Below are 24,777 nucleotides of genomic sequence, written 5' to 3'. Positions count from 1 at the left end.
GTGGGTTGATATATGCAAACAGAAGGCAATATACTGAATGGTCACCAAGCTGCTAGCAATGGAGATCCCAGAGAGGTGGGGATGAGCACTTATACTTTATATATATATATACACACACACACATTTTTTAATGAGCATATATTAGTCTAATAAGCAGAAAAATACAAGTAAAAACAAATCATGATTAGTAAAGCATTTCATAATTATTTTTAAATTGCTTAACATAATGAATGATGGGTATAGCTCTAATTTATCCATCCTTATTCATACAGACAATGTATGAATTAAAGTTCATCTGTGTTACGGATGAACAGCATAATCAGAGTTTTCACTTGGTCATAACTTCCTTTCCAAACTCTGCTGCTCGACTCCAGGCACAGTGTGACATCCATGGGTGAGAATCAACTCACTTGGCCAGGCGTGTGTCAGAAAACCACCCGGTGTCCCCTGGCTGCTCTGACACCAGGTACCTGAGCAGACAGAACAACTGCGGGAGGAGAAGGCAGCCCTAGATCATCCACTCTTGCCAGAGCATTCCCTCTGAAGATTCACTGACTTCCGTGGTTCTCCCCAAATCTGAGGTTTACAAAGTAGCCAAGATGCTCACACAGGGAGAGAGAAGCATATACTCTGCACAGAGAACAGAGGTAAAAGGGATCAGCTGGGACATCTCTGGATTTGAGGAGAAGGAAGGTGGCCAAGGGCAAGAGACATTCGTGACAAGTCCCAGTCAGGGATGGGGGTGCTGCTCTCAGGCCTCTCTGATGCCGCCCGCACGCTCCACCCACGCACAGGAGCTCACACGGCTGAGTTGCCCAGGACTTTCCTGTCCTCTGCCTATACCTCTATCATTTCTTCAGCGGCTAGAGGCTGGTCTCAACACCCCTAGCCAGAAAACAGGCAGGGGATCCTGGGGCCAGCGATTACCAATAGTGAGCACGTTATTATAAAGACGGAGGAAACCGTGGCTTTGAAAAGGGATGGGAGGAAAAGGACTAAATTTTCCAAAATGCAAATTTTTTCTTCTACCTTCCCCCATCATTTGCGCAATTTTTGTCAAGTCCAAACGTAATTTAAAATGAGGTAGGTAGTTTCTCTCTACTCGTGCCTTCATCTTTGTGTTGACTGTTGAGGCCTGTGCCGTGAAAGCACTAGTGTCCCGTGCAGGGGGAGCACCAAGGGTGGCACCAGTGACTGCAGGAGCTTCTCAGTTGGCTATTTTCTCAATCTCGTCCAAGTCATCTGTGTCCAGTCTTTCTATTTTCTTATCTGGGGGAAAGAAAAGAGAATTCAAAGAGAGACCAACATGGGGTTACAGAGACACACACTCAGGGAAGGGACAGCACAGCAGGGAGGGAGGAAACACAGGTCTCTGCTGCCTAGGAACGTGCTGTGCCTCTGGCCACAGAGATCCTTCACTGAACCCCAAAGGCTTCCAGTGACTGAGCAAGGGACACGGACAGCAACAGCCAGAGCCCCAGGCCCCTCAGCCTGGCCGGGGGGGGACTGTCATTCAAGTCCCTGAGCCCTGAGCTCTCCAGGTGTGCTCTTTGAGAACTTCCACATTGTAGGGAAGGAGGGGAATGGGACAGAGACAAAGGCCTCTCTCGGGGCCACAGGAAAACCTACCCTTCACCCTCCCCTCTCGCCCTGGACTTGCCCCTGTAAGGTAAGGGCCCAGCAGGGGACACTCCCAGGGACTCACTGAAATGCTCCTGGATTCTGTTCAGGATGTTCATGCTGTGCTTGCTGTCCACCATGTTCACGGCCAGGCCCCTCTTGCCAAAGCGGCCGGTGCGCCCGATCCGGTGCAGGTAGGTCTCGTTGTCCGGGTTCCCATCCTTGTCCACGGGAAGGTCAAAGTTGATGACGACAGACACCTGTTCCACATCGATACCTGCATGAAGGAGAGTTGGACAGGAGTAAGGATGGGAGACAGAAATCACTGTTGTCCACAGTCAGGCCTACACACACCTCAGGTGGAAGGAACAGTCTGGGATGGGCCAGCTCTGGGATTCAGACAAAGGGGCAGGTAGCAGAACCCAGAGGGAGAAAACAGAACTGTGGCAGGTGCTGACCAAATTATGAAATCAGCCATCAGGCTCCAGAGAGCCTCTGCTGGATACCAGTATCTGGAGAAGCAGCTAAAGCCTCACTGGGGGCCCCAAGAAGAGCAGGTGCCGTTCTAAGCCACCAAGTCAGCACTCCTGGCTTCTGTGAAAGTTCTCCTCTGCTGAGGGAATACAAACAGGCTCTTCTAGAAAACAGGATCTCCCGCAAACCACCGGAGTGTCCCGCAGACGAGGATCTCTCCCGCTACCCCGAGCCTGCAGACCAGGACACAATCTCTGCTCACCGCGGGCACACACGTTGGTGGTGACCAGAACCTTCTCTTTGCCCTCTCGGAAGCGCTCAATCACTGCAGCCCTCTGCTCCACCACCATTTCACCACTCAGCAGAGCCACCTGGTGGCCTTCTTTTGAGAGCTCTGCTGCCAGCCAACTAGCTGTTTTGCGGGTCTGGAAGGAAGAAAACATTTCAGAAATATAAGTACCTTAAAAGAATATTTTTGATCTGGAAGACTACTAAAACTTAGCAGTTAAGCATTATGTGTCTTAAAATTGTTAACGTGATGTGCTATAAAGAAGTAACCATGTCACCTGGGTGCTAATCTTAGAAAAATATTTAACCTTAATATAATCACAAGGAGGGGGGAAATCAGAGACATTCTAAAGACTACTTACTAGTCTGAACTCTTTTTTTTTATTTTTTTATTTTTAAGATTTTTTGATGTGGACCATTTCCAAAGTCTCGATTGAACCCGTTACAACATTGCTTCTGTTCCATGCCCTGGCCCCTTGGACCCAAGGCATGTCGGATCCCAGCTCCCTGACCAGGGATCGAACTGGCACCCCCTACACTGGAAGGCGAAGTCTCAACCACTGGACTGCCAGGGAAGTCCCTAGCCTGGACTCTTCAAGATGTCCGTGTCATGAAAGGTGGAGAAACTGTTATAGATTAAGGGAGTCTCAAGAGAGACTAAATGCAACAGACATTCTCTGATTGGCTCTTAGGTTTAACAGCAGCAGCCAAAAGCAATAAAGGCCATTTTGGTTCACATGGGGAAAGTGGCATATGATGGACTACAGAGAGGACACTCGCTGCATCACTGTGAAAGGTGTGACAATGGTCCTGTGCTCGTGCAGGAGCACGTCTCATCCTTAGGAAGCATTTAGGTGGAAAATGTCCTGATATCTACAACTGACTTTAAAATGATTCAGCAAGGGACTTCCCTGGTGGCGCAGTGGTTAAGAATCCACCTGCCAGAAACTAACACACCATTGTAAAGCAATTATACTCCAATAAAGATGTTGAAAAAATAATAAAATGAGCAAAAACCCTTACCCTAAAAAGGGACACAACAAATTTAAAATAATTACATTAGGCAAGATTTGTTTATATTGAATTTCTAATTCTTACTGTTTAAAACTGTCAGGTGCTTTATTAATTGATACTTTCACAAAATGAGAAATGCGTAATTTCTTTGATGGAAAATCATTAGTGCTATATGGTGCAAATCACCTGATAATTTAATAATATAAGGTGGCATGGCTTCTATGAAGTTACATTTCAGTAGAGGAATAACATGCTTACAAAAGGGTTTTTTTTATAATAAGTATTTATATATACACATACTTTCTAAATATACTGAGTTACATTATGTCTGGAATAAAACAGTGAATCAAAAGGATCTATACTGCAGTTTTCTACCATATATGGCATTAGATATATATCCCAAAGCAAAATGACTGAAAGTATTTTATTAAATAAAAAAAAAGAATCTGCCTGCCAGTGCAGGGGACATGGGTTCGAGCCCTGGTCCACGAAGATCCCACATGCTGCAGAGCAACTAAGCCCGTGTGCCACAACTACTGAGCCTGCGCTCTAGAGCCCATGTGCCACAACTACTGAGCCCACGTGCCCCAACTACTGAGCCCATGCACCGAGAGCCTGTGCTCTGCAACAAGAGAAGCCACTGCAATAAGAAGCCCGCGCACCAAAATGAAGAGTACTCCCACTTGCCACAACTAGAGAAAGCCAGCGCGCAGCAACGAAGACCGAACGCAGCCCAAAAAAAAAAAAAAAAAAAAAAAAAAGATTTAGGAAAAAGTACAGATATCCCCCACACAAAAGCTTATGGATAAAGCAAATGTTGACAATAGGTGAAGGGCATGAAAGTGCTCATTTTGTATTTTTTTTCATCTTTTCTGTAGATTTGAAAGTTTCAATTTGAGTTTGGGAAAACAATGCCACTGTAAAAAAAATTTTTTTTAATCTGCAAGTATTCCAATAATAGAGTAAGAGTTCTTTTATTCTTACATCACTTAACAGAATTTTGATGTTTTCTTCAGCAATCTTAACTATTCCTGAAAAATTATTTTGGCTATTATAAATGGGGTCTGGGCTTCCCTGGTGGCGCAGTGGTTGAGAGTCCGCCTGACGATGCAGGGGACACAGGTTTGTCCCCCGGTCCAGGAAGATCCCACATGCCGTGGAGCAGCTGGGCCCGTGAGCCATGGCCGCTGAGCCTGCGCGTCCGGAGCCTGTGCTCCGCAATGGGAGAAGCCACAACAGTGAGAGGCCCGTGTACCGCAAAAAAATATATATATAAATAAATAAAAAATAAATGGGGTCTATCCTTCCATTTTCTGGGGTCTATCCTTCCATTTTCTAAGTGTTTGTGTTTGACACTGGAAAACTACTTATTTTCTAGTAATTTTCTAACCAACCGTCCTGTTTAGTTTCTTATTTTTCCTCCAAATATCAGTTGATTTACTTGGGTTTTCTAATGTATCACCTACAAATGATATAAAGTTCAGGAGACTCCATGCTTAGACTATATATATGCCTCAGGATACTAAGAAGAAATTGTTTCTTACATCTTCACAAACCACTTCCTTTCCAGCCACAGGGAAGGAACCTGGTCCCCCAGCACGAAGTGGAGCTGGCTGAGAGGGAGGGCGCAGGGCCACACCCTCCAGTGGAGCTCCTCCCCCCCAGGCCTCCTCCTGCTGCCGCTGCTACTCACATGGCAGAAGATCATGGCTTGAGCAATGGTGATGGCCCCGTAGATATTACACAAGGCCTGGAACTTCTCATCTCTGCTATTGCACAGGACGTAATACTGCTTGATGGTGTCCAGTGTCTCCTCCTCGCGCTTCAGTTTGATGATGTTTGGGTCTGGGACCACTTTCTGGGCAAATTTCCAGACAGAGTCTTCGAAGGTGGCAGAGAAAAGCAGCATCTGGCAGTTCCTGGGAAGCATCCTGCAAGGGAAGGCCCAGGTGTTCGACATGACCCCGACCCAGTGTTTCACTGCAAGGAACAGAAGCACAGCCTCCCCAGGCTTGGATGACCTGCGTCCCCAGGAAGGTGGCAAAGCAGGGAGGAGCACTGCAGGGAGGAGGGAGGAGGAGACGTGGGGCAGGCATGGGTGGTGGTAGAGTCCCTAAGTCTCCTTCCTCAACCCAGGCTGGGGGTATGGTCAGTGCGACATGGAAATGGCCCACCAAACAAATGCCTCTGAAAGCTGCAGAGTAAAGAACTGGCAGGGGCAAGAAGACGAGGAGGGTGAAGTAAAAGGAGATGATGCTGCAGATCAGGAGGCCGAGAAGCTCCTCCTGGCTCAGGAGTTCCTACCTCTGGATGCGGATGCTCTGATCTTGGTGGCCCTGAGTAGCTATCATCACGTCAGCCTCATCCAGAACAAACACCTTGATCTTCTTGGGGTCAATGAACTTGAGCTTGGAGCACCAGTCCAGAACGGTCCCAGGGGTGCCAATGACAATGTGCTCACTGATCTTCTGACCTCTTTCCACTGTGGAGACAAGATGTGTTCTGTGGGTACTTTCATGGCTAAACCCGCTTTCAAAATGAAAGCCTCCTTGCCCATCCTTCCAGAGCTAGAACAAGTTAATTCCAGATTTCAAACCACAGGGGTGTTACCCAAAAGTTTTGTGTTCTTCTACTATAAAATGGGCATAATGACACCCATCTCACTGCACTGTGGTCAGGATTAAATCCTACACAGTCAACCCTCCATGAGTGTTAGTTTCCCTTTTTCTACTTTCTCCTGTAATTCCCCATCACCCAATTCTTTCTCTTTAGCATAACACTTATTCTTTTTATACCATCCCTTCACTCATGGTTCATTGATTTCCTTATAAATTGGTAGTTTTTAGTCCTAGCATCCTGGCCCAGTGATTTTTTGCTTTGTTAGATATTCTAATTGTGTAGACAGTTTTCCTAAGTACAAATTCTCTTTGATTGAAAAAAACACATTACTCTCAAACTATAGCTGGTGGGAGTTGAAACTGATATAACCATCTATCAAAATTACTAATGCATGTAGCCTTTGACCAGTGCTTCCACTATTACGAATCAATCCTGTATGTACATGAATATGTGTGAAATAACATATATGCAAGGATATGCATTCATTAAAACATAACTAAGCAAAATATGACGCACCGAATGGATGACACCAACAAAAGTATAAAACTGTTTAGGAACTGATGTGGAACAGTCTCCAAAATACATTATTAAATGTGAAAAAGAGGTTGCAGAGCAATTTGTATACCAATAGGGGCAAAAAAGAATACATGTAATATACGTACATGCGTGTGTGAGTGTTCTATCTATCTATTTCGTCTATCTCTACTGCTGTGCCATGAGGGATGCAGGATCTTAGTTCCCCGACCAGGGATTGAACCCGTGCCCCCTGCAAGGGAAGCGCTGAGTCTTAACCACTGGACTGTCAGGGAAGTCCCTACACGTTATCACATTATCACTTGCCTGTAGCCACACAGACTATCTCTGGTAGGACATGTGAGGAACGGGTTAGTACTGGGTGCCTTTAGGCAGGCAGAACCAGGTGGTTGAAGGGTATGGGAAAAGAAAAGTTTCTACCATATATCCTTTTCAATTTTGAAACATGTGAATGTCACCTATTTTCAAAACAAAATTTAAAGTTCGAGGAGAAAGGGACTTCGGTCAGGAATTCATTAACTTCACTGGAAAAGTTTTAAATGAACTCTTCAATACCTTGTGGTTCTCACTGTCCACTGCCCATCAGTCTAAACTGAACTTTAAAAAAAATGATACCTTAAATAGTTAATATACTAATCCTTCACACAGTGAAGTCCCCTGTAAAACAATCTAGAGAAGATCCATGTTGTCTCAAGATTCTGGTACACTACACTTAGCTGCACCTATCGGTGTAAGACATCAAACACACAAAAATACTAATAATTTCTGGTTAAAGTACTCTTTCTGCATGCTGAAACATGATGGTTTCCTCCAGGAAAAGCCCTTTTGTGATTATTTGTGTGCTAACTGTACTAGGCGTTTTTGTTTGTTGAACGACAGACAAACTACAGAAAATCAAACGGGGAATTCCCTGGCGGTCCACTGGTTAGGACTCCGCGCTCTCACTGCCGAGGGCCCAAATTCGACCCCTGGTCGGGGAACTAAAGTCCCACAAGCTGCACAGTGCGCCCCCCCAAAAAAAAAAGAAGAAAGAAAATCAAGTAGGGAATTTGACATACACTTTCTTGAAAATGAACAGAGACCCTATCATTTAAATGAAAACAACTGACTGTTATTTGTTGTCATGATAATGTTTCAGCTTAAGGGAAAATTAGAATTTTGGAACACTTCTATGTGCTGCTGTAGGTTTGAGAGTTTCTCCATGTATAAACTCCTCTGAGTTGGTTGGTGGTGATATTAATGCATTTTAAATGCTATTTAAAATTTTGTATTATGAAATATGTCAACATTTGGAAGATCAGCATAACTCAATAAGACAGTATTTTCCAAATGACCAAGATATGATGTTAGAAAACCACAGTTGGGCAAAAGATGCATTCAAAGTGCAAGGGAGACCAAGGAATTTTAATGTAACAGTACGAAGAATTCATTAATATGATTTCAGATATCCCATGGCAACTAACTTTTAATTACCATTTGTTAATAAGTTTTGGCGTGGCATCCAAAAAAACAATATCTAAAATTATAAGAAAGGCTAGATTTTCTTCATATTCTTCCAAAGTAAGTACTTGGGGTCCTCAATAATGTTTAAGAGTGTAAGAGAGCAAAAAGTTTAAGAACCGCTGCTCTAGGCGATTATAAACTGCTGAGTTGAAGGGATATCTCTCTTCCATTTTTCTAGGTAATGCCAACTGCTTCTGGAAGTCGGTGTGCCAATGTATACTCCCCACTGGAGCACGTGAGCCTTCCAGTTCTTCTCCATCTTGGTCAACACTTGGTTTGCCAGACTTCCTAATTTCTACCATCTGAGAGGCATACAGTGGTTTCACTTGATGTTTCCCTGATGACTAATGAAGCTTATCATCTTTTCACGTTTACTAGCCATCTGAATTCCTTCTTTTGTGAAGCGTCTGTTCAACTGGGCCTCTCTTGTCCATTCTCCTATTGGAATGCTTACTTTTTTCTAATTGATTTGTAGTTTTTTATATTCTGATAACTTCTCCATTACCCATTTTCTACCTGCCCCTCCTCCCATCTTAACCCATATTTTCTACATTCTACAGAACACATGAAAAAAGAATTGGTGGAAGGATTTCTGATTTGGTAAGAGCAAGTGAACTGTATGTGCTCTTAGATTACTCTTACTAAAGCTGTGCTTTACTTTTAAAGAAAGGGAACTGACCCAACCTACCATCTTCAGTGCTCATCCCTCCCTCGTAAGCAGCTTCCGGAACTCTGGGTGCTGAATTCAAACCCTGGCTCCTAAGTGAAATACTCCACACTGGAAGAACCCCATGACTCATGCAGGGATTTTTTTTTTAACAACTAAAAATCTTATTTTAGGAGTGGAGAGAATTTTTAACAAATCAGCAAGTATTTAAGTAGATTTGCTAAAGGCAACACTGGGCTCCAAGGTCAGACTGAACTAGAAAGTTGAATCTCATCACCTCATCTTCAAAATTCATATACCCAACCACCCGCCCCAACTCACGGCCTAGGTCTTGCCCCTTTATACTCACATTTATTGCCTCGAACAGCATAAGCAAGCTTTAGTTCTGGATGAAATCTGCCCATCTGCTCAATCACTTTTCCTGTCTGAAGCGCCAGCTCATATGTTGGGGAGAGGCACAGACACTAACGGGCAGATCATAGGTCAGTTTAGGAGAGCCTTGTAGTAACAGACAACAGGCTCTAAAGCAACAAGTACACCGATGTCATTACCACTTGAACAGTGCAGGAAACCACATCCTCGTCAGCCAGGCCCACATTTCAGCTGTAGACAGAAGCCTTCAATAGGGAGCCCTGGCTTGGCAGATGCCTTCAGAAGCCACTGTTTAAGGCTGCTGCTTCCAAAGCAATGCTACCCAGGTAAGGGCCTGGTGCACCACTGGGCTTTGCCTGAGCAACAGTCTGAGGCATCAGACGCATTCAGACTGTACCAGGGGCACCCTCGTTAGACAAACCCCCCCCAGATGGCGCAGCCATTCCCAGGACAAGCAAGCCAGGGCCCCCAGGATTCCACCCCCTCACCTGGGGGTATCTCTCTGCTGGTTCCACTCGGCTGAGCATGGCCAGGACGAAGGCAGCTGTTTTACCAGTACCAGACTGAGACTGGGCAATCAGGTTCTGTGGGCTGGATGAAGGAAGAACAGAGATGAAAATAATATGGGTTAATAACAATCAAGTGTCGGGACTTCCCTGGTGGCGTAGTGGTTAAGAATCCGCCTGCCAATGCAGGGGACACAGGTTCGAGCCCTGGTCTGGGAAGATCCCACATGCCGCGGAGCAATTAAGCCAGTGTGCCACAACTACTGAGCCTGCGTTCTAGAGCCCATGCTCCACAACAAGAGAAGCCACGGCAATGAGAAGCCTGTGCACCACAACAAAGAGTAGCCCCCGCTTGCTGCAACTAGAGAAAGCCTGTGCACAGCAACGAAGACCCAATACAGCCAAAAATAAATAAACAAATTTATTAAAAACAAAACAAAAAACAATCAAGTGTCCAAACGTTCTTTCTGGGTGGTAGGAATAGGGATTTTCCCCCTTCATGCTTCTATTATCCAGGTTTTCTGCACTGAGTACAATGATAAACTTTTTATATAAGTGAAATGATTATTTTAGATGGGCTCACACTAAGAAATCCTCATTCTAGGCTCTAGCACAGCTAGAGTGCCCTAGTTTTATACCCCAAGGGGCCTATGGAAATTAAGACTGCAGAGTAACATCTGTGCCCAGACAAATCCCTGAGCCATAATGTGTCTTCAGGACTCAGCTCCTACTATGTGCTCCCTTTTCTCATCTTTATGGAAAATTTAAGAGAACAAGTCAGATGCTTTAGAGGGAACTTTCACATTTCACTTCAGGTAACCCAATGTCATGGGAATAGGTGGCATTTTTTTTTTAATTTATTTATTTTTGGTTGCGTTGGGTCTTTGTTGCTGTGTGTGGGCTTTCTCTAGTTGCGGTGAGCAGGGGCTACTCTTTGTTGTGGTGTGTGGGCTTCTCATTGCGGTGGCGTCTCTTGTTGCGCAGCACGGGATCTAGGCGTGTGGGCTTCAGTAGTCGTGGCACGTGGACTCAGTAGTTGTGGCTCATGGTTCTAGAGCGCAGGCTCAGTAGTTGTGGCGCACGGGCTTAGTTGCTCCACGGCATGTGGGATCTTCCCAGACCAGGGCTCGAACCCGTGTCCCCTGCATTGGCAGGTGGATTCTTAACCACTAAGCCACCAGGGAAGTCCTAGGTGGCATTTTTATCATTAAAAAAGAGGGACTTCTCTGGTGGTCCAGTAGTTAAGACTCTGAGCTTCCACTGCAGGGGGCACAGGTTTGATCCCTGGTCGGGGAACTAAAACCCCACATGCTGTGTAGTGCAGCCAAAATATAAACAAACAAACAAACAATACAGTTGAATGAAAAAAGTTGCTACCTAAGTATGATACCATTTATGTAAGGTTTAAAAATATGCAAACTTGGAATTCCCTGGCAGTCCAGTGGTTAGGACTCGGCGCTTTCACTACCGAGGGCCGGGGCCCGGGTTCAATACCTGGTCAGGGAACTAAGATCCCACAAGCCACGCAGCGTGGCCAAAAAAAACCAAACAATGAAAGTAAACTACGTAGTAAAAGGATAAAAAAACATGAGAGAAGGCTTCCCTGGTGGCACAGTGGTTGAGAGTCCGCCCGCCTATGCAGGGGACGCGGGTTCATGCCCCGGTCTGGGAAGATCCCACATGCCACAGAGCAGTTAGGCCCGTGAGCCATTGCCGCTGAGCCTGCGCGTCCCGAGCCTGTGCTCCGCAACTGGAGAGGCCACGACAGTGAGAGGCCCGTGTACCGCAAAAAAAAAAAAAAAGAAACGAGAGAATAATGACCCACATCAGCAATGTTCACTTGGGAGGGGGAGGGGGAGGGGGAGGGGAGGGGAGGGGAGGGGAGGGGAGGGGAGGGGAGGGGAGGGGAGGGGAGGGGGCTGTGAATGGAGGGAGTTACATGGGGGCTACAACTGCCGACTACATTAATGGCAGCTTTATTTCTTGGCAGGATGGGGTTACGGAGATGTTCCTGGTATTGCTCCTGATATTTTTTGCAGGTCTCAAAAATTTTTAAATTATTAAAAAACAATAGCAACGACAACAACAAAACAGTTTTTAAAACTGCATAGAATAACAGCACTAACTTTTTCTATCAGTTTTTATTAAGTGGAAAAGGCAGAAACTGTATTGAATTGCATCTGACTCTCTCTGCACCTGTCTAAGCTGTTCCCCTGAAGAAGCACGTTGCTCTCAATGGCCCATCTTGTGCTCAGGAACACTACAGCTCTTGGTGGAAGACGTTTAACCCAGTTCTGAAGAGGTGTGCCAGGGTCCATATACTTACGGCTCAGCAAGCATCATGGGTAACGCATTCTCTTGTATCTTGGATGGTCGATTGAACCCCATGGCATAGACTCCCTGCAGAAGCTGTGGTTTCCTAGGAGGCCAGGGAGAGAAAGATGGATTCCTAGTTGTTGAAATTGTTTTAAAAGCCTAGAATTTTATTTTTCCCTATATCTAGCAAAGAATGGTACCTCCTGTCAGACATATTTTCCTATGACTTAAAGAATACTCACTAAAACAAAACAAAACCAAAATCTTTCCCTACTAAATCTTAATCTGAAACTACTATGCAATTTATAAAATCCAGGCTAGTTTCCTTTCTTGGAGAAATTCATCTTTCAGGAGACCCACAAATTTGGTTGGCCTTGGATGACAAACATTCCCAGGATACTGGAAGAATGGTACTTATTAATTCATAGTATAAAATAAATTATAAAAGACATATCTAAAAATAAACACTGCTTACTATGCTGCTAAGATACAGAAGTCCCTTTAGGGAATGACATTTCAGTTTTCATTTCTCAGTGCAGATGCTCCACTGAACCACAGTCATTTTGTGTTCCATGGGCCTTCCAAAGCCAGCTGTGCAAGAACTCGGGACAATTGAGAGGTAAGAAAATTGATTCAGCCAGTTTCTAGTAAATAGGTAAAGGGAGTTCAGTTATCATACTGAACTTTATGAGCGATTAGATTTACTTATTATGTCTAGTCAAAATCAAAACTAGAAAAGCACCAACTTCTTACATAAGTAGCCACACAACAAATATCAAATAAAGCTGCTTTTGTAGTACATTTATAATAAGCTCTCTGCTACCTCTAAATTGACAGGGTGTTTAACAAAAATCCCACCACACTGTTTTTAAAGTAAAGTCAAACCAAGTCAAGAGTGTTCTCTAAGCCTTCCTTAGAGTTTAACAGGCTCTCTAAAAGGCAATTCTTCTGGCATATGGTGGTTCTCAGACACAAAGAACTTTGAACAGTAACATCCATTTGGAAGAAAAGGTTGTGAAGCTTAGCAGATTCTGATTTGGTTGCCAAGGAAACAAAGTCACTACTGAAAGAGGACTCAAGTGATCCAAGAACTTTCAGTGGCTAATTATTTTTCTTTTATTTTGCAAATCTTTTCAGTAAAACATAGACCAAGTATATTAGGTGACCTAGGTTTTATTCTTTGTTTCCTTTGGCTACTAACAATTAAATCAGAAAGAACTTGCCTTTTCAAAGAGGACAGTTCATCACTGGTTGACCTGAGAACTCCAGTCCTTTAAATGAAAGGAACTTAAAAAGACCACTGATACTTGGAAAAGCAAGCTGTCAGAGCACACATAGCTGCTCGGACAGAATTTATGAATGGAAGCAGAGATGACAGATTTGCTGAAAAAAGCCTTTGACAGAGAAAATACAAATAGAAAAGTATTATGTCCTGAAAATATTCAAAAAAAAAGGCCACACTTTAAAAACCTTGCTCTTAGCTATTGCTGCATTAACAACTTGATTTGGTTCTAGTTAGCTCTCTTATTTTAAGTGTCTCTTACTGTCAAGTGGTGGCAATAGTTGGCAGAAATGTGGCCCCTATTTGCCTACAGTGGGCATATGATAAATTTTGCTGAACAAAGGCAAAGAATCCATTCATTCCACCACTTTCTTATTCACTAGCTATTTTCTGTCTATGATTTGAGTCCTGGCAGGCATTAAGAAGGGCAGCTATGTCTTGTGTTACTCATAACACCCAGCACAGTGTCATGTACATAAACCAACAACCCTAAATACCTCTTTACTAACTTACTGAAGGAAACGAAAAACTTGGCATAACATTACATAATTCTCTGCCTTTAAAACAAGGACATGTTAGAAGTCATTCTCACCACAGTGCATAAATGTGCATACGTAAGGCTTAATTCTGGGTTTTGGATTTTTTAAAAAATTCTGCAACAATGAAGGCTGATTTCCACTGCAGTTACTGGGAATCCTGCACAGCCTTCTTGGACAGATTTTAAAAAAGCAGATAACTGTTCTTAACACTGTAAACCCTATAGTCTAACAAAAGGGCTTACCTAATAAGAAATGTTCCTGACATCCAGAAATCACCTGTCAGCCAATATTTTATTGAAAGTTCTAAGAGCATAAAAGAAAAAAGACTTTCAGCTATGATGAATAAATTTGTGGCATTTAAAAATCCCTAAGGAGAAGAACTGGGTAGCCAAGAGACAAGGGTGGAGGGAGACCATCACTTTTTCATACTTTTAAACTTTTGAATCATGTGAATTATTAATTAGTCAAAGAAAGTAAATATATTAAGATTTTTAAAAAATAAAAGTAGAAAGTAAAATTCCCACAAGATCTCTGATATGCTAAGTCTTATAAAGGAGGGCTAGCAAGGAACAGTTGTTCAAAGGAACGGATACTCACAGCCGAAGCTCCTCGAAGGACTTCACTGAGTAGAGAGGGGAGTTTGGATCTCGCTGCAGGACTTCCACTTGGTTGGTGTTATCGACAAGGTTGCTTCTGATCAGCTTGTTGAGTAAGGACTGGGCGGCTCTGTCCTCTGTAGGAAACAACCAGTAGATCTTCCTCATACTCACTGGGCAAACCCCACCCTTGTGAAACCTCTCTCCCCATGTCTGCACCCACACCTGAATGGCCCAGCAAGGTGGGAGAAAAACATAATCACACCAAAAGGTCTCACTTTAAACTCCTGACTGCTACACCCAAGTGGTCTGAGCTGCCCAGCAAGACTTTTTGTTTCTATACGCCACTTATTCACTCTTCTTCTCTCTTCAACTTCTAACCTCTCCACATTCTCACTCATCTAATGACCCTGCTACTCACTTCCCTGAGAAGTGAACGTAATCAGAAGCACCTCCAAGTGCTGCCGTGACAACCCACACACCCACTTGCATTTGTGAGCGTCCTTTCCACCTTCCCTGCTGTAACTGTGGATGGACCGCCATCCTCCTGAGGCTAGCCCCTCTACTTATACAATGGGTCCCATTCCGTCTTTCAGACAAGGATATTTCTCCCAGCAGTGACCTTCTCTCTTGCATGATCAGTTTCTCCCTCTAATGGATCATTCCCACCAGCATGTACACATGTTGTAACACCTCTCATCATAAATGTGCTTCCTCCTTTATCCCACATCCCCATCCAGTTACGGTCCCAGTTCTCTGCTCCCTTTTATGGAACATTCCCTGACAGGGCTGTCTATACTCATGTCTTCACTTTCTCTTCACTGAAGAGGTTTTTTTAAACTAACCTCCCCATCTGACCTCAACAGCCCTTGTCAAGCTCACCAATGACTCTACACTCTAAATCAACTGAACAATTTTTAGTTCTCTTAACCAACTTATTACCTATATATGACTCCCTACTTTTGAAACACTTCCTTCTTTTGGTTTCCGGGATACCACTCTCTTTTGGTTCTCCTTCTATCTCACTGTTTTCAATTTCCTTGGCTGATTCCCCTCATCTCCTTGATCTTATAACTCAGAATGCCTCTGGCTCCAGAGAGGCACGTCCTAGGTGATACTATGTCTCTTGCTACAGGGTTTCAAAGATTAGTTACCTTTCTCTTCTTCATCTGTTTTCTCTGGAGTGGCATTAGTTTTGATAACACCTACACAAGAAAAGAGTTATCATAATCAGAAAGGCAAGTATCAAATCCACTCAAAAGGGGACCTCCCTGGTGGTGCAGTGGTTAAAAATCTGCCTGCCAATGCAGGGGACACGGGTTCAAGCCCTGGTCCAGAAAGATCGCACATGTGGCGAAGCAATTAAAGCGGTGCGCCACAACTACTGAGCCTGTGCTCTACAGCCTACGAGCCACAACTATTGAAGCCCGTGCGCCTAGAGCCTGTGCTGCACAACAAGATGAGCCACCACAATGAGAAGCACGCACAATGCAACGAAGAGTAGCCCCCACTCGCCGCAACTAGAGAAAGGCCGTGCACAGCAAGCAAGACCCAACACAGCCAAAAAATATATAAATAAATAAATTTATTTTAAAAAAATCCACTCAAAAGGTGGGACAATATAAATATCAAACCTTATTTAAGTGATCAAAATTTAAATAGTTGGCGTTTCTATACGTTTAATGGATTTTTATTCCTAGGAAGTTTAGTGCATAAGAAATGTTCAAATTTCTAGAAATGCTGGCTGACTTCAGAGTGATCAGATATGTCACCTCTGACTTACTTATTTAAAATATAGCATTATTATAACTATATTTAAAATATAGCATTATGTTAGCAGACACAATTAGACATGAGAAAGAAAATAAAGGTATTAAAAATTAAAAGGAAGAGGTAAAACGATCACTTTTTTTAGATTACAAAAGATTGTAGGGGCTTCCCTGGTGGCGCAGTGGTTGAGAGTCCGCCTGCCGATGCAGGGGACACAGGTTCGTGCCCCAGTCTGGGAAGATCCCACATGCCGCGGAGCGGCTGGGCCTGTGAGCCGTGGCCGCTAAGCCTGCGCGTCCGGAGCCTGTGCTCCGCAACGGGAGAGGCCACAACAGTGAGAGGCCCGCGTACCACAAAAAAGAAAAAAAAAAAAGATTGTAAACTTGCAGGACTAAGAATATCAACTTGGGCTTCCCTGGTGGCGCAGTGGTTAAGAGTCCGCCTGCCGATGCAGGAGACACGGGTTCGTGCCCCGGTCCGGGAAGATTCCACATGCCGCGGAGCGGCTGGGCCCGTGAGCCATGGCCACTGAGCCTGCGCATCCGGATCCTGTGCTCCGCAATGGGAGAGGCCACAACAGTGAGAGGCCCACGTACCGCAAAAAAAAAAAAAAAAAAAAAAGAGTATCAACTTAAAAATGACTACAAAATAAGATATCTCAGTAAAAGATAAAAGAGCTAGGTACAAAATAAATAAATAGAAATCAGTAGCTTTTATAAATAGAGATATTATTGAAAAAACCCTCTTTATAATAGCAACTAAAAAGATAAAATATTGCACCTCAAAATAAAATTAACAAAAAATATGTGAGACTTATATGAAGAAAACTTTAAAACACTCATAAACTAATGCAAAGAGGTAAAGCTAAAAAGCTCATAAATAAATTAAAATGGAACTCTAAGATATTCAATTAACCCAAAAGAAAGCAGGAAAAGAGCCAGAGAAACAAAATATAAAGCGACAAACAAACAGTAAAATTGCTAACCTAAACCCATCCACATCAATAATTACATTAAATGCAAACAGATAAAATACTCCAGTTAAAAGACAGAGATTATTAGAATGGCTAAAAAAGCAAGATCCAACTGTCAGCTGTCTACAAGAGGCACACTTTATTTTTATTTATTTATTTATTTTTTTGCGGTACGCGGGCCTCTCACTGTTGTGGCCTCTCCTGTTGCGGAGCACAGGCTCCGGACATGCAGGCTCAGCGGCCATGGCTCACGGGCCTATCCACTCCACGGCATGTGGGATCTTCCCAGACCGGGGCACGAACCCGTGTCCCCTGCATCGGCAGGCAGACTCTCAACCACTGCGCCACCAGGGAAGCCCCACACTTTATTTTTTAATTTTTTAAAATTGAGGTATAGTTAATTTACCATATTGTATTAGTTTCAGGTGTACAACATAGTGATTCAAAATTTTTATAGATTATACTCCTACAAGAGACACACTTTAAATATAAAGACACAAATAAGTTGAAAGTCAGTGGATGGAAAGAGATACATCACGCAACCAGTAAGCATACGAAGGCTGGAGTGGCTCAGGTAATGCAGATTTTAAGACCAAAATCACCACCAGAGATAAAGGAGGATATTTCTAATAAGAGGTCCATTCATCAGGAAGACATAAATGTGAATGTACCTGGCAACAGATCTGCAAAACACAGGAGGCCAAAACTGACAAAATTAAAGGGAGAAATAAGACTATTCCACAACTGTCGTTGGAAATTTTAACACTTCTCTTTCAACAACTGGAAGAACTAGACCAAAAAGCAAACAACAAAAAACAGTTAAGACATAGAAGATCTGAGTTAACACTATCAACAACGGTGGCCTAATTGACATTTAGAGGACACTATACCCAATAACTGCAGAATCATATTTAATGGTTTCTGATCAAAATGGAGTTAAATTAGAAATTAATAAGATATCCAGAACCCCCCCAAATATCTGGAAATCAAACAACACACTTCTAAATTATCCATGGGCCAATGAAGAAATCAAAAGGGAAACTGAAACTATTTGAAGTATATGATAAAAAAGAAGAGGAAAGTAAACCCAAAGCAAGTAGAAGGAAAAAAATACAGAGTAGAAATCGATGAAATAAAAGACAAATATTCAGGAAAATTAACATTGCCAAAGCCTTTGAAAAGGCTATGAAAAGATAAAAAAAGGCTTTGAAAAGATAAAAAAAACTGATAAGTCTCTAGGCAGACTCATCAAAAAAGAACAAACACATACCGCCAGTAATAGAAATGAAAGAGGGGACATCACATATGCTACAGTCATTAAAACATTCCTAAAGGACACAAAAAGGGATGTGAAAAAAATGGAAAGACTTAATCATAGGTTTTATAAAAAGACTCAATAGCATATAGATGTTAAGTTATAAATGTAACATGGTCCTAGGGGAAATACTAAAAGATTCTTTGTTTTCTTAGAACTAGTCAAGTTGACTATAACAGAATACGTATGGAAAATAAGAATAGCCAGGAACACTCTAAAAAAAGATCAATGGGGACTTCCCTGGCGGTCCAGTGGTTAAGACTCTGCGCTTCCACTGCAGGGGGCATGGGTTTGATCCCTGGTCGGTGACCTAAAATCCCACATGCTGTGTGGCACAACCAAAAAAAAAAAAAAAATCAGTGAGTGGGGACCAGCAGTCACAGACATTAAAGCATGTCATAAAGCTCCAGCAATCAGGAATATGATCCTGGTACATGAATATGCAAAATAAGCTTGACAGGATAGATGAGAAAATGCAGAATTTGGTATATAATACAGGTGGATCTCAAACTAGAGAGGAAGAATGGACTATTACAAAAGCGGCACTGAAACAAATCTGTAGCCATCTTGACATGAAAAAGGTGAAACACACTAGAGAAAACACTTTGGATCCATACCTCACAATCCACACCAGGAAAAATTCCAAAAGGATCAAAGACTGGGCTATGAAAACTGACTCAAATTCCAGAAATAATAATGTGAAAGACTGATACGTTTGACTATATAAAAATGTTTGCAGAGGGACTTCCCTGGTGGTCCAGTGGTTAAGATTCCATGCTCCCAATGCAGGGGGCCCAGGTTCCATCCCTGGTCAGGGAACTAGATCCCGAATGCAGCAACTAAAGATCCCACGTGCTGCAACGAAGATCCTGCGTGCCGAAACTAAGACCCGGCGCAGCCAAATAAATAATTAAAAAAAAAAAAGTTTGCAGAGCAAAAATACACAAGAAAAAAGTCAAGAGACAAAACTGGCTGAAGTATTAGCAACTTCTATCACAATCTTAAAATATGAAGTTCTTCATATTTAGAAAAAAGACAAAAAGCTCAGTAGAAAAGGAAACAAATTCCTTTATACTTATGAAAATATTCAGCCTTATTAATGAAATAGAAAAATGTATTACACTGATCCACCAGGTTTTACCTGTATTAGCAAAATTTCAAGTTTTTGACTAAAACTTCTGTGGTGGGGCTATAGGGAAACACTTTCATGCTTTACTGATAGAAATATAAATCGGTATAATACTTATGGAGGGTACCTTGAAAAATACTGATAAAAAGTGCAAGTGCATATGCCTTTGACCATGGATATCCATTTTGGGGGAATTTATCCTACAAATGTATTTGCATACATGTAAAAAGAAGTAAGTTCATGGTTATTCCATGAAACATTTTATAACACCAAAAGAATGTGGCCAACCCAAGTATCTATCAAAAGATGACTGGTTAAATAAATTATGGTCTATCAACACAATGTAATACTATGCAGTTACAAAACTGAGTGAGGAAACTCCATTTACTGGTAAGGGAAGCTTGCCAAGGTATGTTGTTGAATGAAAAAAAGTAAGTACACTGTGTATACTCTGCCATCTTTTGGTGAGAGAGAGAGGGAGAGAGGGAGAAAAATCTGTATTTGTTTTGCATAAAGAAACATTGGAAGTGCAACTGAGATTATCATACTAAGTGAAGTAAGTCAGAAAGAGAAAGACAAATACCATATGAGATCACTTATATGTGGAATCTAAAATATGACACAAATGAACCTATCTGTGAAACAGAAACAGAGTCACAGACATAGAGAACAGACTGGTGGTTGCCAAGGGGGAGGGGGTTGGGGGAAGGATGGAGTGGGAGGTTGAGGTTAGCAGATGTAAGCTATTATACATAGAATGGATAAACAACAAGGTCCTACTGTATAGCACAGAGAACTATATTCAATATCCTATGATAAACCATAATGGAAAAGAATATATAAAAAAAGAATGTGTATGTATGTATAACTGAGTCACTTTGCTGTCCAGCAGAAATGAACACAACATTGTAAATCAACTATACTTCAATTAAAAAAAAAGAAACTTTGGAAGAATATTAAAAATCCAATAACAGTGGTTACTTATGGCATAGGGTGGTATATGGGTTGAACTGTGTCCCCCCCAAAATTCACATGATCAAGTCCTAACCCCCCAGTATCTCAGAATGTGATCTCCTTTTGAGATAGGTTCACTGCAGATGTAATTCGTTAAGATGAGGTTGTTAGGATGGGCCCTAATCCAGTATGACCAATGTTCTTATTAAAAAGGGAAATTCTGGATGTAGACATGCACAATACCATGAAGGCAGGGACTGGGGTGATGACGGCAGAAATGCCTATAAGCCAAGGAATGCCAAAGATAGCCAGCAAACCATCAGAAGCTAGGAAGAGACATGGAATAGATTCTTCCTCACAGCCTTTAAGAGGAACTAAACCAGCTGACACCTTGATCTCACATTTCTGGCCTCCAGATCTGAGACAATAAATTTCTGTTGTTAAACCACCTAGTTTGTGATACTTTGTTGTGGGAGCCCTAGCAAAGTAATATAGGTGGGGAGTGGGATCTGGGTAAATGGTGGTCCAGGATGGGAAGGAGGCCTTTCACTTACTTATACTTTCTGAATTTTGAACCCAGATTAACCTTCCAAAAAATTAAATTAAAAAAACTTAAGGAAACATTATCAAGTGAACAGTGACTCTACAATCCAATAGTGATTCTTGATTTTAAGGAGTCAGAAGCTAAAATGTGGAAAACTAATCTACCTCCATCATTAATGAAACCAAATTTACTGGTTCTCAAATCCAGTGCTGACATTTGCCAAACGTGCTAAATGAAAGCTCCTTTCCACATCGCACCTATGAGTGCAAAGCAGAAGTGCACATGTAGCTTGTAGTTACTAGTGACTCACCATTGGTATCTGGTTTGACTTTCTCTTCCTTGATCTGCAAATTACTCATCTGAATGGGAATAAAAGGAAACATTTAAGAGTAGAGACACCTGATAACCAAATACCATGAATTACACAATTGACCGTTAAACACAGGTTTGAACTTCAAGGGTTCACTTATTCAAGGATAAATGCTACAGTATTACTCAGCCCATGGTTGGTTGAATCCAGAGATGTGGAACCACATATACGGATGGACAATGTTAGTTATTTGTGGATTTTCAACTGCAGGGAGGGTTGGGGGCTCATAACCCCCAAGTTGTTCAATGGTTAACTACATTTATTAAGCTCATGTACACAAGTCTAAATGGTAAAACAAAAAAGGGGGGAGGGTCTTACCCAACTGTTAGAAAGCAATGTTTATTTACTTATTTTTAATTTTTATTTTATTTTTTTGGCCGCACTGCACGGCATGTGGGATCTTAGTTCCCCAACCAGGGATCAAACCTGTGCCCCTTGCAGTTGAAGTGCGGAGACCCAACCACTGGACCGCCAGGGAATTCCCAGGAAGCAACATTTTAAAACATTTACTTATATCAGCCACCCAATAAGCAGAGTAGTTGAAACCAGATACCAAGTATCTTTAGGTCTATATTTGTGTTATTCATAAGAACACAGCTAGATTAGGGTTGTAGGTTAAAAAAGATTTGAAACCAATTCTCAGTAACTGTCTTTTAGGGAATATCTGATGCTAAATACTAGATTTAAATTCTAGAGTACAGAATCATATCCTTTATAATAGTTTTTGATTTATTTGTGGCTGTCAATTTTATACTTCTGACCTGATTCCTCCTCAACTCCAGTGCCGCATTTCCAAATGCTTGATGGGCACTGTATAGAAAAGAGTTAACACAGCAGGTCTAACTGCTATCCTTAGGAAAGCCAGCTTGCAAAGTTGGCCCCTGGCTGACACCTGGAAACTTGGATTTGGAGAGAGTTCCCACCATTCCCAGAACCGCTGAGGGGTTCACTAACTATCTTTCTAAAAACATGTGGTTTATGATAACACCTGGTTTCCTTCCAGGGGTCTGGAATTTTGGTACCTGCTAGGCAAAGAATGACGATGTGATAGACCCCTAATAAAAACCCTGAGCACTGAGTCTCCAACAAGCTTCTCTGACAACACTTCATATGTGTTGTTACAATCTGTGGCTAGAGGAATTAAGCAGGAATTAAGTGGAGCTTGTGACTCCTCTGGGAGAAGGTTCTTAGAAGCTTGTGCCTGGTTTCCTCTGGACTTTGCAACACGGGCCTTTTCCTTTTGCTAATTTTGCTTTCCATTGTAATAACTCACAGCTGTGAGTACAATCATATGCTGAGTCCTGTGAGTTCTCCCAGGAAATCATTGAACCTGGACACCTCTTGGTGATTCCCAACACAGGTACTTACCAAGTTGTCCTCCTTACCTCAAATTCAGAACAGCCAAACATGAACTCATCACCCTACATATCAAATCTGCTGTTCTTCCCACTCCCCTAATCCTGTTATTAGCACTATATTAATATCACCTTGTGGGATCCAGGTTGAAAACAGTAATCTTTGCCTTTATCTCCCTTCTCTTTTTTGTAAATCTTCACACCTCCACAATTATCTCTTGAATCCATCCCCTCATCTTTACTTTCATCATTCAACATAGGCCCCCTATCTCTGGGCTATGAGAGTAACTTCCACATTGATCTCCTTTCCTTTAGACATCACTCCTAATATATTCTGTTCTCTGCAGTCCAATAAATCTTGCTAGCTCTCAGATCGAATCTTGTCAGTATCCTTCTTAAAAACCTCCAAACAAGCCAAATAAAGCCTTTCATTTTCAAGTTCTTTGTTAAGGGCCAAAGTACACTCCTACGATATTTTCAGTACTGCTCCTACTACAACCCGATAACCTTAAGCTGCAGCAAAAATGAGTTCTGATTCCTGTTCTCTAGGCAAGTCCAGCACTTCTGTGCATTCTATTCTAAAATGCCGTTCACCTTCATCTCTATCTTAAATGATTATTTTCTAATATCCAGCACAAATATAAACTTCTTCATGAGAAATTTCCCTGACTTTCCTACTCATAAACATCCTCTCTCCATTCAAAGTTCATTTCTCACATTATTCTTACCATTTTCACAGCACCTCCCACATTCTAGGCTTCCTAACTAGATTGTAAAGCTTCTTCCTAAACTTCCCCGGATTTAGCCCATTTCAACAATCTGCTGAGAAACTGACAATCCTCCCAAGGCAATAAAGGGTGACCGGAGAAGAAATGTAATTTAGGCATTAAAAGGTTACATAAGACGTCAGACTACATGGGACTTCCCTCGCGGTCCAGTGGTTAAGACTCCACGCTTCCACGGCAGGGGACACAGGTTCGATCCCTGGTAGGGGAACTAAGATTCCTCATGTCGCACTGAAGGGGGGGTGGGGGGAAAGACTTCTGACTACAAAAAACCCCTATATTCTTAAAATCAATGGTCCATTACCACCAAACAAAGGTAACTTAGAGATAAGAACGGGGAGTCACAGTTTACACTATAGTTAACTTCCCACTGAATGGACCTTCATTAATCAAAGAACCAGTATATGAAATTAAATGTCTCTTTAAACACAGATGAAACAATTTGTAGTGCCTCCCCCCGTTTGCAGTAGATTGAAACACTAAATATAAACCTGAATCTGTTATTCTGCAAATTGCTACAAACCGCCAACCATGTTAAGCACGCATCTAAAAAATGGTAAAATAAGAGTAGCAGACAATCACTCAGAAACCAGATGAAAAAGAGAATCAGCATCGCGCCTTTTCTTACAATGCCCACTGAGGAGGTGCAGTGCAGAAAAGACAGCATACATAGCAGGGACAGATTTGCCACAGGATAAAAGTCTTTAACTGGCCCAGATCAAAGGAAAAGGCTCCATACTGGTCTCTTCTGCCTTAGCCGCAAATCAAGGCTAAGAGATTCCTCCCAGCAAACCTTTAGGGGTGTGTGGGCCACGGCCTGCCCAACCCAGGGAGCTCCCTGGACTCCAAGCAGGGTCGGCTTGGGCCCTCCAGTACGCTCGCCCCGCCTGGAGCTGAAGCCACTGACCGACTTGACAGCCGCTTCCTGCTTGTCCACTGCCAGGGCCCACGAATCGGTGGCCATGGTCCCGGAGGAGGAAGGCCGACTGGCGAAAAACACAACCGCACGAACAGCAACACCAGCCCTAAACTCTGCAGGCGCAGGAACCACACTCACTCGGACCGGAAGCGGCGATGCGCGAAGGTGACGTCAGTTTCCGTCCGGGGCGAGACGTCACCGTCCGCGCGGCGCCACGCAGGGCCTAACATCGGGCTTCGCTTCCACTCGTCGTGCCCAGCTTCCTCTCGTCGCGCCCATACCCGCTTCTTCTGCGGACTTCCCCGGGAGCCACCTCATCGTGCCTGGAAATCC

At 42.8% G+C, this 24,777-nt stretch overlaps 2 protein-coding genes across 10 annotated transcripts in view; one reads left to right on the top strand and one right to left on the bottom strand.

The window, feature by feature from the left end:
- ST3GAL2 (ST3 beta-galactoside alpha-2,3-sialyltransferase 2) overlaps positions 1-24,777 on the top strand; it is a 95,820-nt gene that overhangs the window by 67,917 nt on the left and 3,126 nt on the right. The window contains exons 8-11 of one of the 7 annotated variants that reach the window (XR_012327927.1): positions 8,231-11,636; positions 11,736-11,942; positions 12,453-12,532; positions 15,641-24,777. The gene's annotated coding sequence lies outside the window, so the exon portion shown is untranslated. Of the gene's footprint in view, positions 1-2,782; positions 4,703-4,966; positions 5,115-8,230; positions 11,943-12,447; positions 12,533-15,640 lie in introns of those variants that run through there. The other 6 variants (XR_012327925.1, XR_012327926.1, XR_012327928.1 and 3 more) reach the window with 6 other exon arrangements.
- Positions 122-24,566, bottom strand: LOC101316584 (ATP-dependent RNA helicase DDX19A). Of its 3 annotated transcripts, XM_033844004.2 has the most exons (12): positions 24,433-24,566; positions 21,326-21,374; positions 15,485-15,535; positions 14,332-14,467; positions 11,924-12,016; positions 9,580-9,682; positions 9,069-9,183; positions 5,701-5,878; positions 5,090-5,327; positions 2,357-2,519; positions 1,706-1,897; positions 122-1,269 (listed from the first exon to the last, which is right to left on the bottom strand). In XM_033844004.2, exons 1-12 carry the CDS (start codon positions 24,487-24,489, stop codon positions 1,208-1,210), a joined length of 1,437 nt encoding a protein of 478 aa, XP_033699895.1. In that variant the 5' UTR covers positions 24,490-24,566; the 3' UTR covers positions 122-1,207. The 3 variants fall into 3 exon arrangements, with proteins under 3 accessions (XP_033699895.1, XP_033699896.1, XP_073651809.1); XM_033844005.2 differs by lacking the exons at positions 21,326-21,374; positions 24,433-24,566 and adding an exon at positions 17,745-17,809; XM_073795708.1 differs by lacking the exons at positions 15,485-15,535; positions 21,326-21,374; positions 24,433-24,566 and adding an exon at positions 13,977-14,037 and having other exon boundaries at positions 14,332-14,465.

This window comes from Tursiops truncatus, chromosome 19, assembly GCF_011762595.2.
Source record: "Tursiops truncatus isolate mTurTru1 chromosome 19, mTurTru1.mat.Y, whole genome shotgun sequence".
NCBI classification, from domain to species: domain Eukaryota; kingdom Metazoa; phylum Chordata; class Mammalia; order Artiodactyla; family Delphinidae; genus Tursiops; species Tursiops truncatus.
The sequence above is the reverse complement of the archived record's forward strand: the minus strand, read 5'-3'. Positions and strand labels throughout refer to the sequence as shown.

Coding starts and splice junctions, on each gene's coding strand:
- LOC101316584 (XM_033844004.2), bottom strand. CDS start 24,489: ATGGCCACCGATTCGTGGGCCCTGGCAGTGGACAAGCAGGAAGCGGCT. Junction 5,328..5,700: donor CAGAGCATCCGCATCCAGAG/GTAGGAACTCCT, acceptor CTTCCCTTGCAG/GATGCTTCCCAGGAACTGCC. Junction 1,898..2,356: donor CACCAACGTGTGTGCCCGCG/GTGAGCAGAGAT, acceptor TCCTTCATGCAG/GTATCGATGTGGAACAGGTG.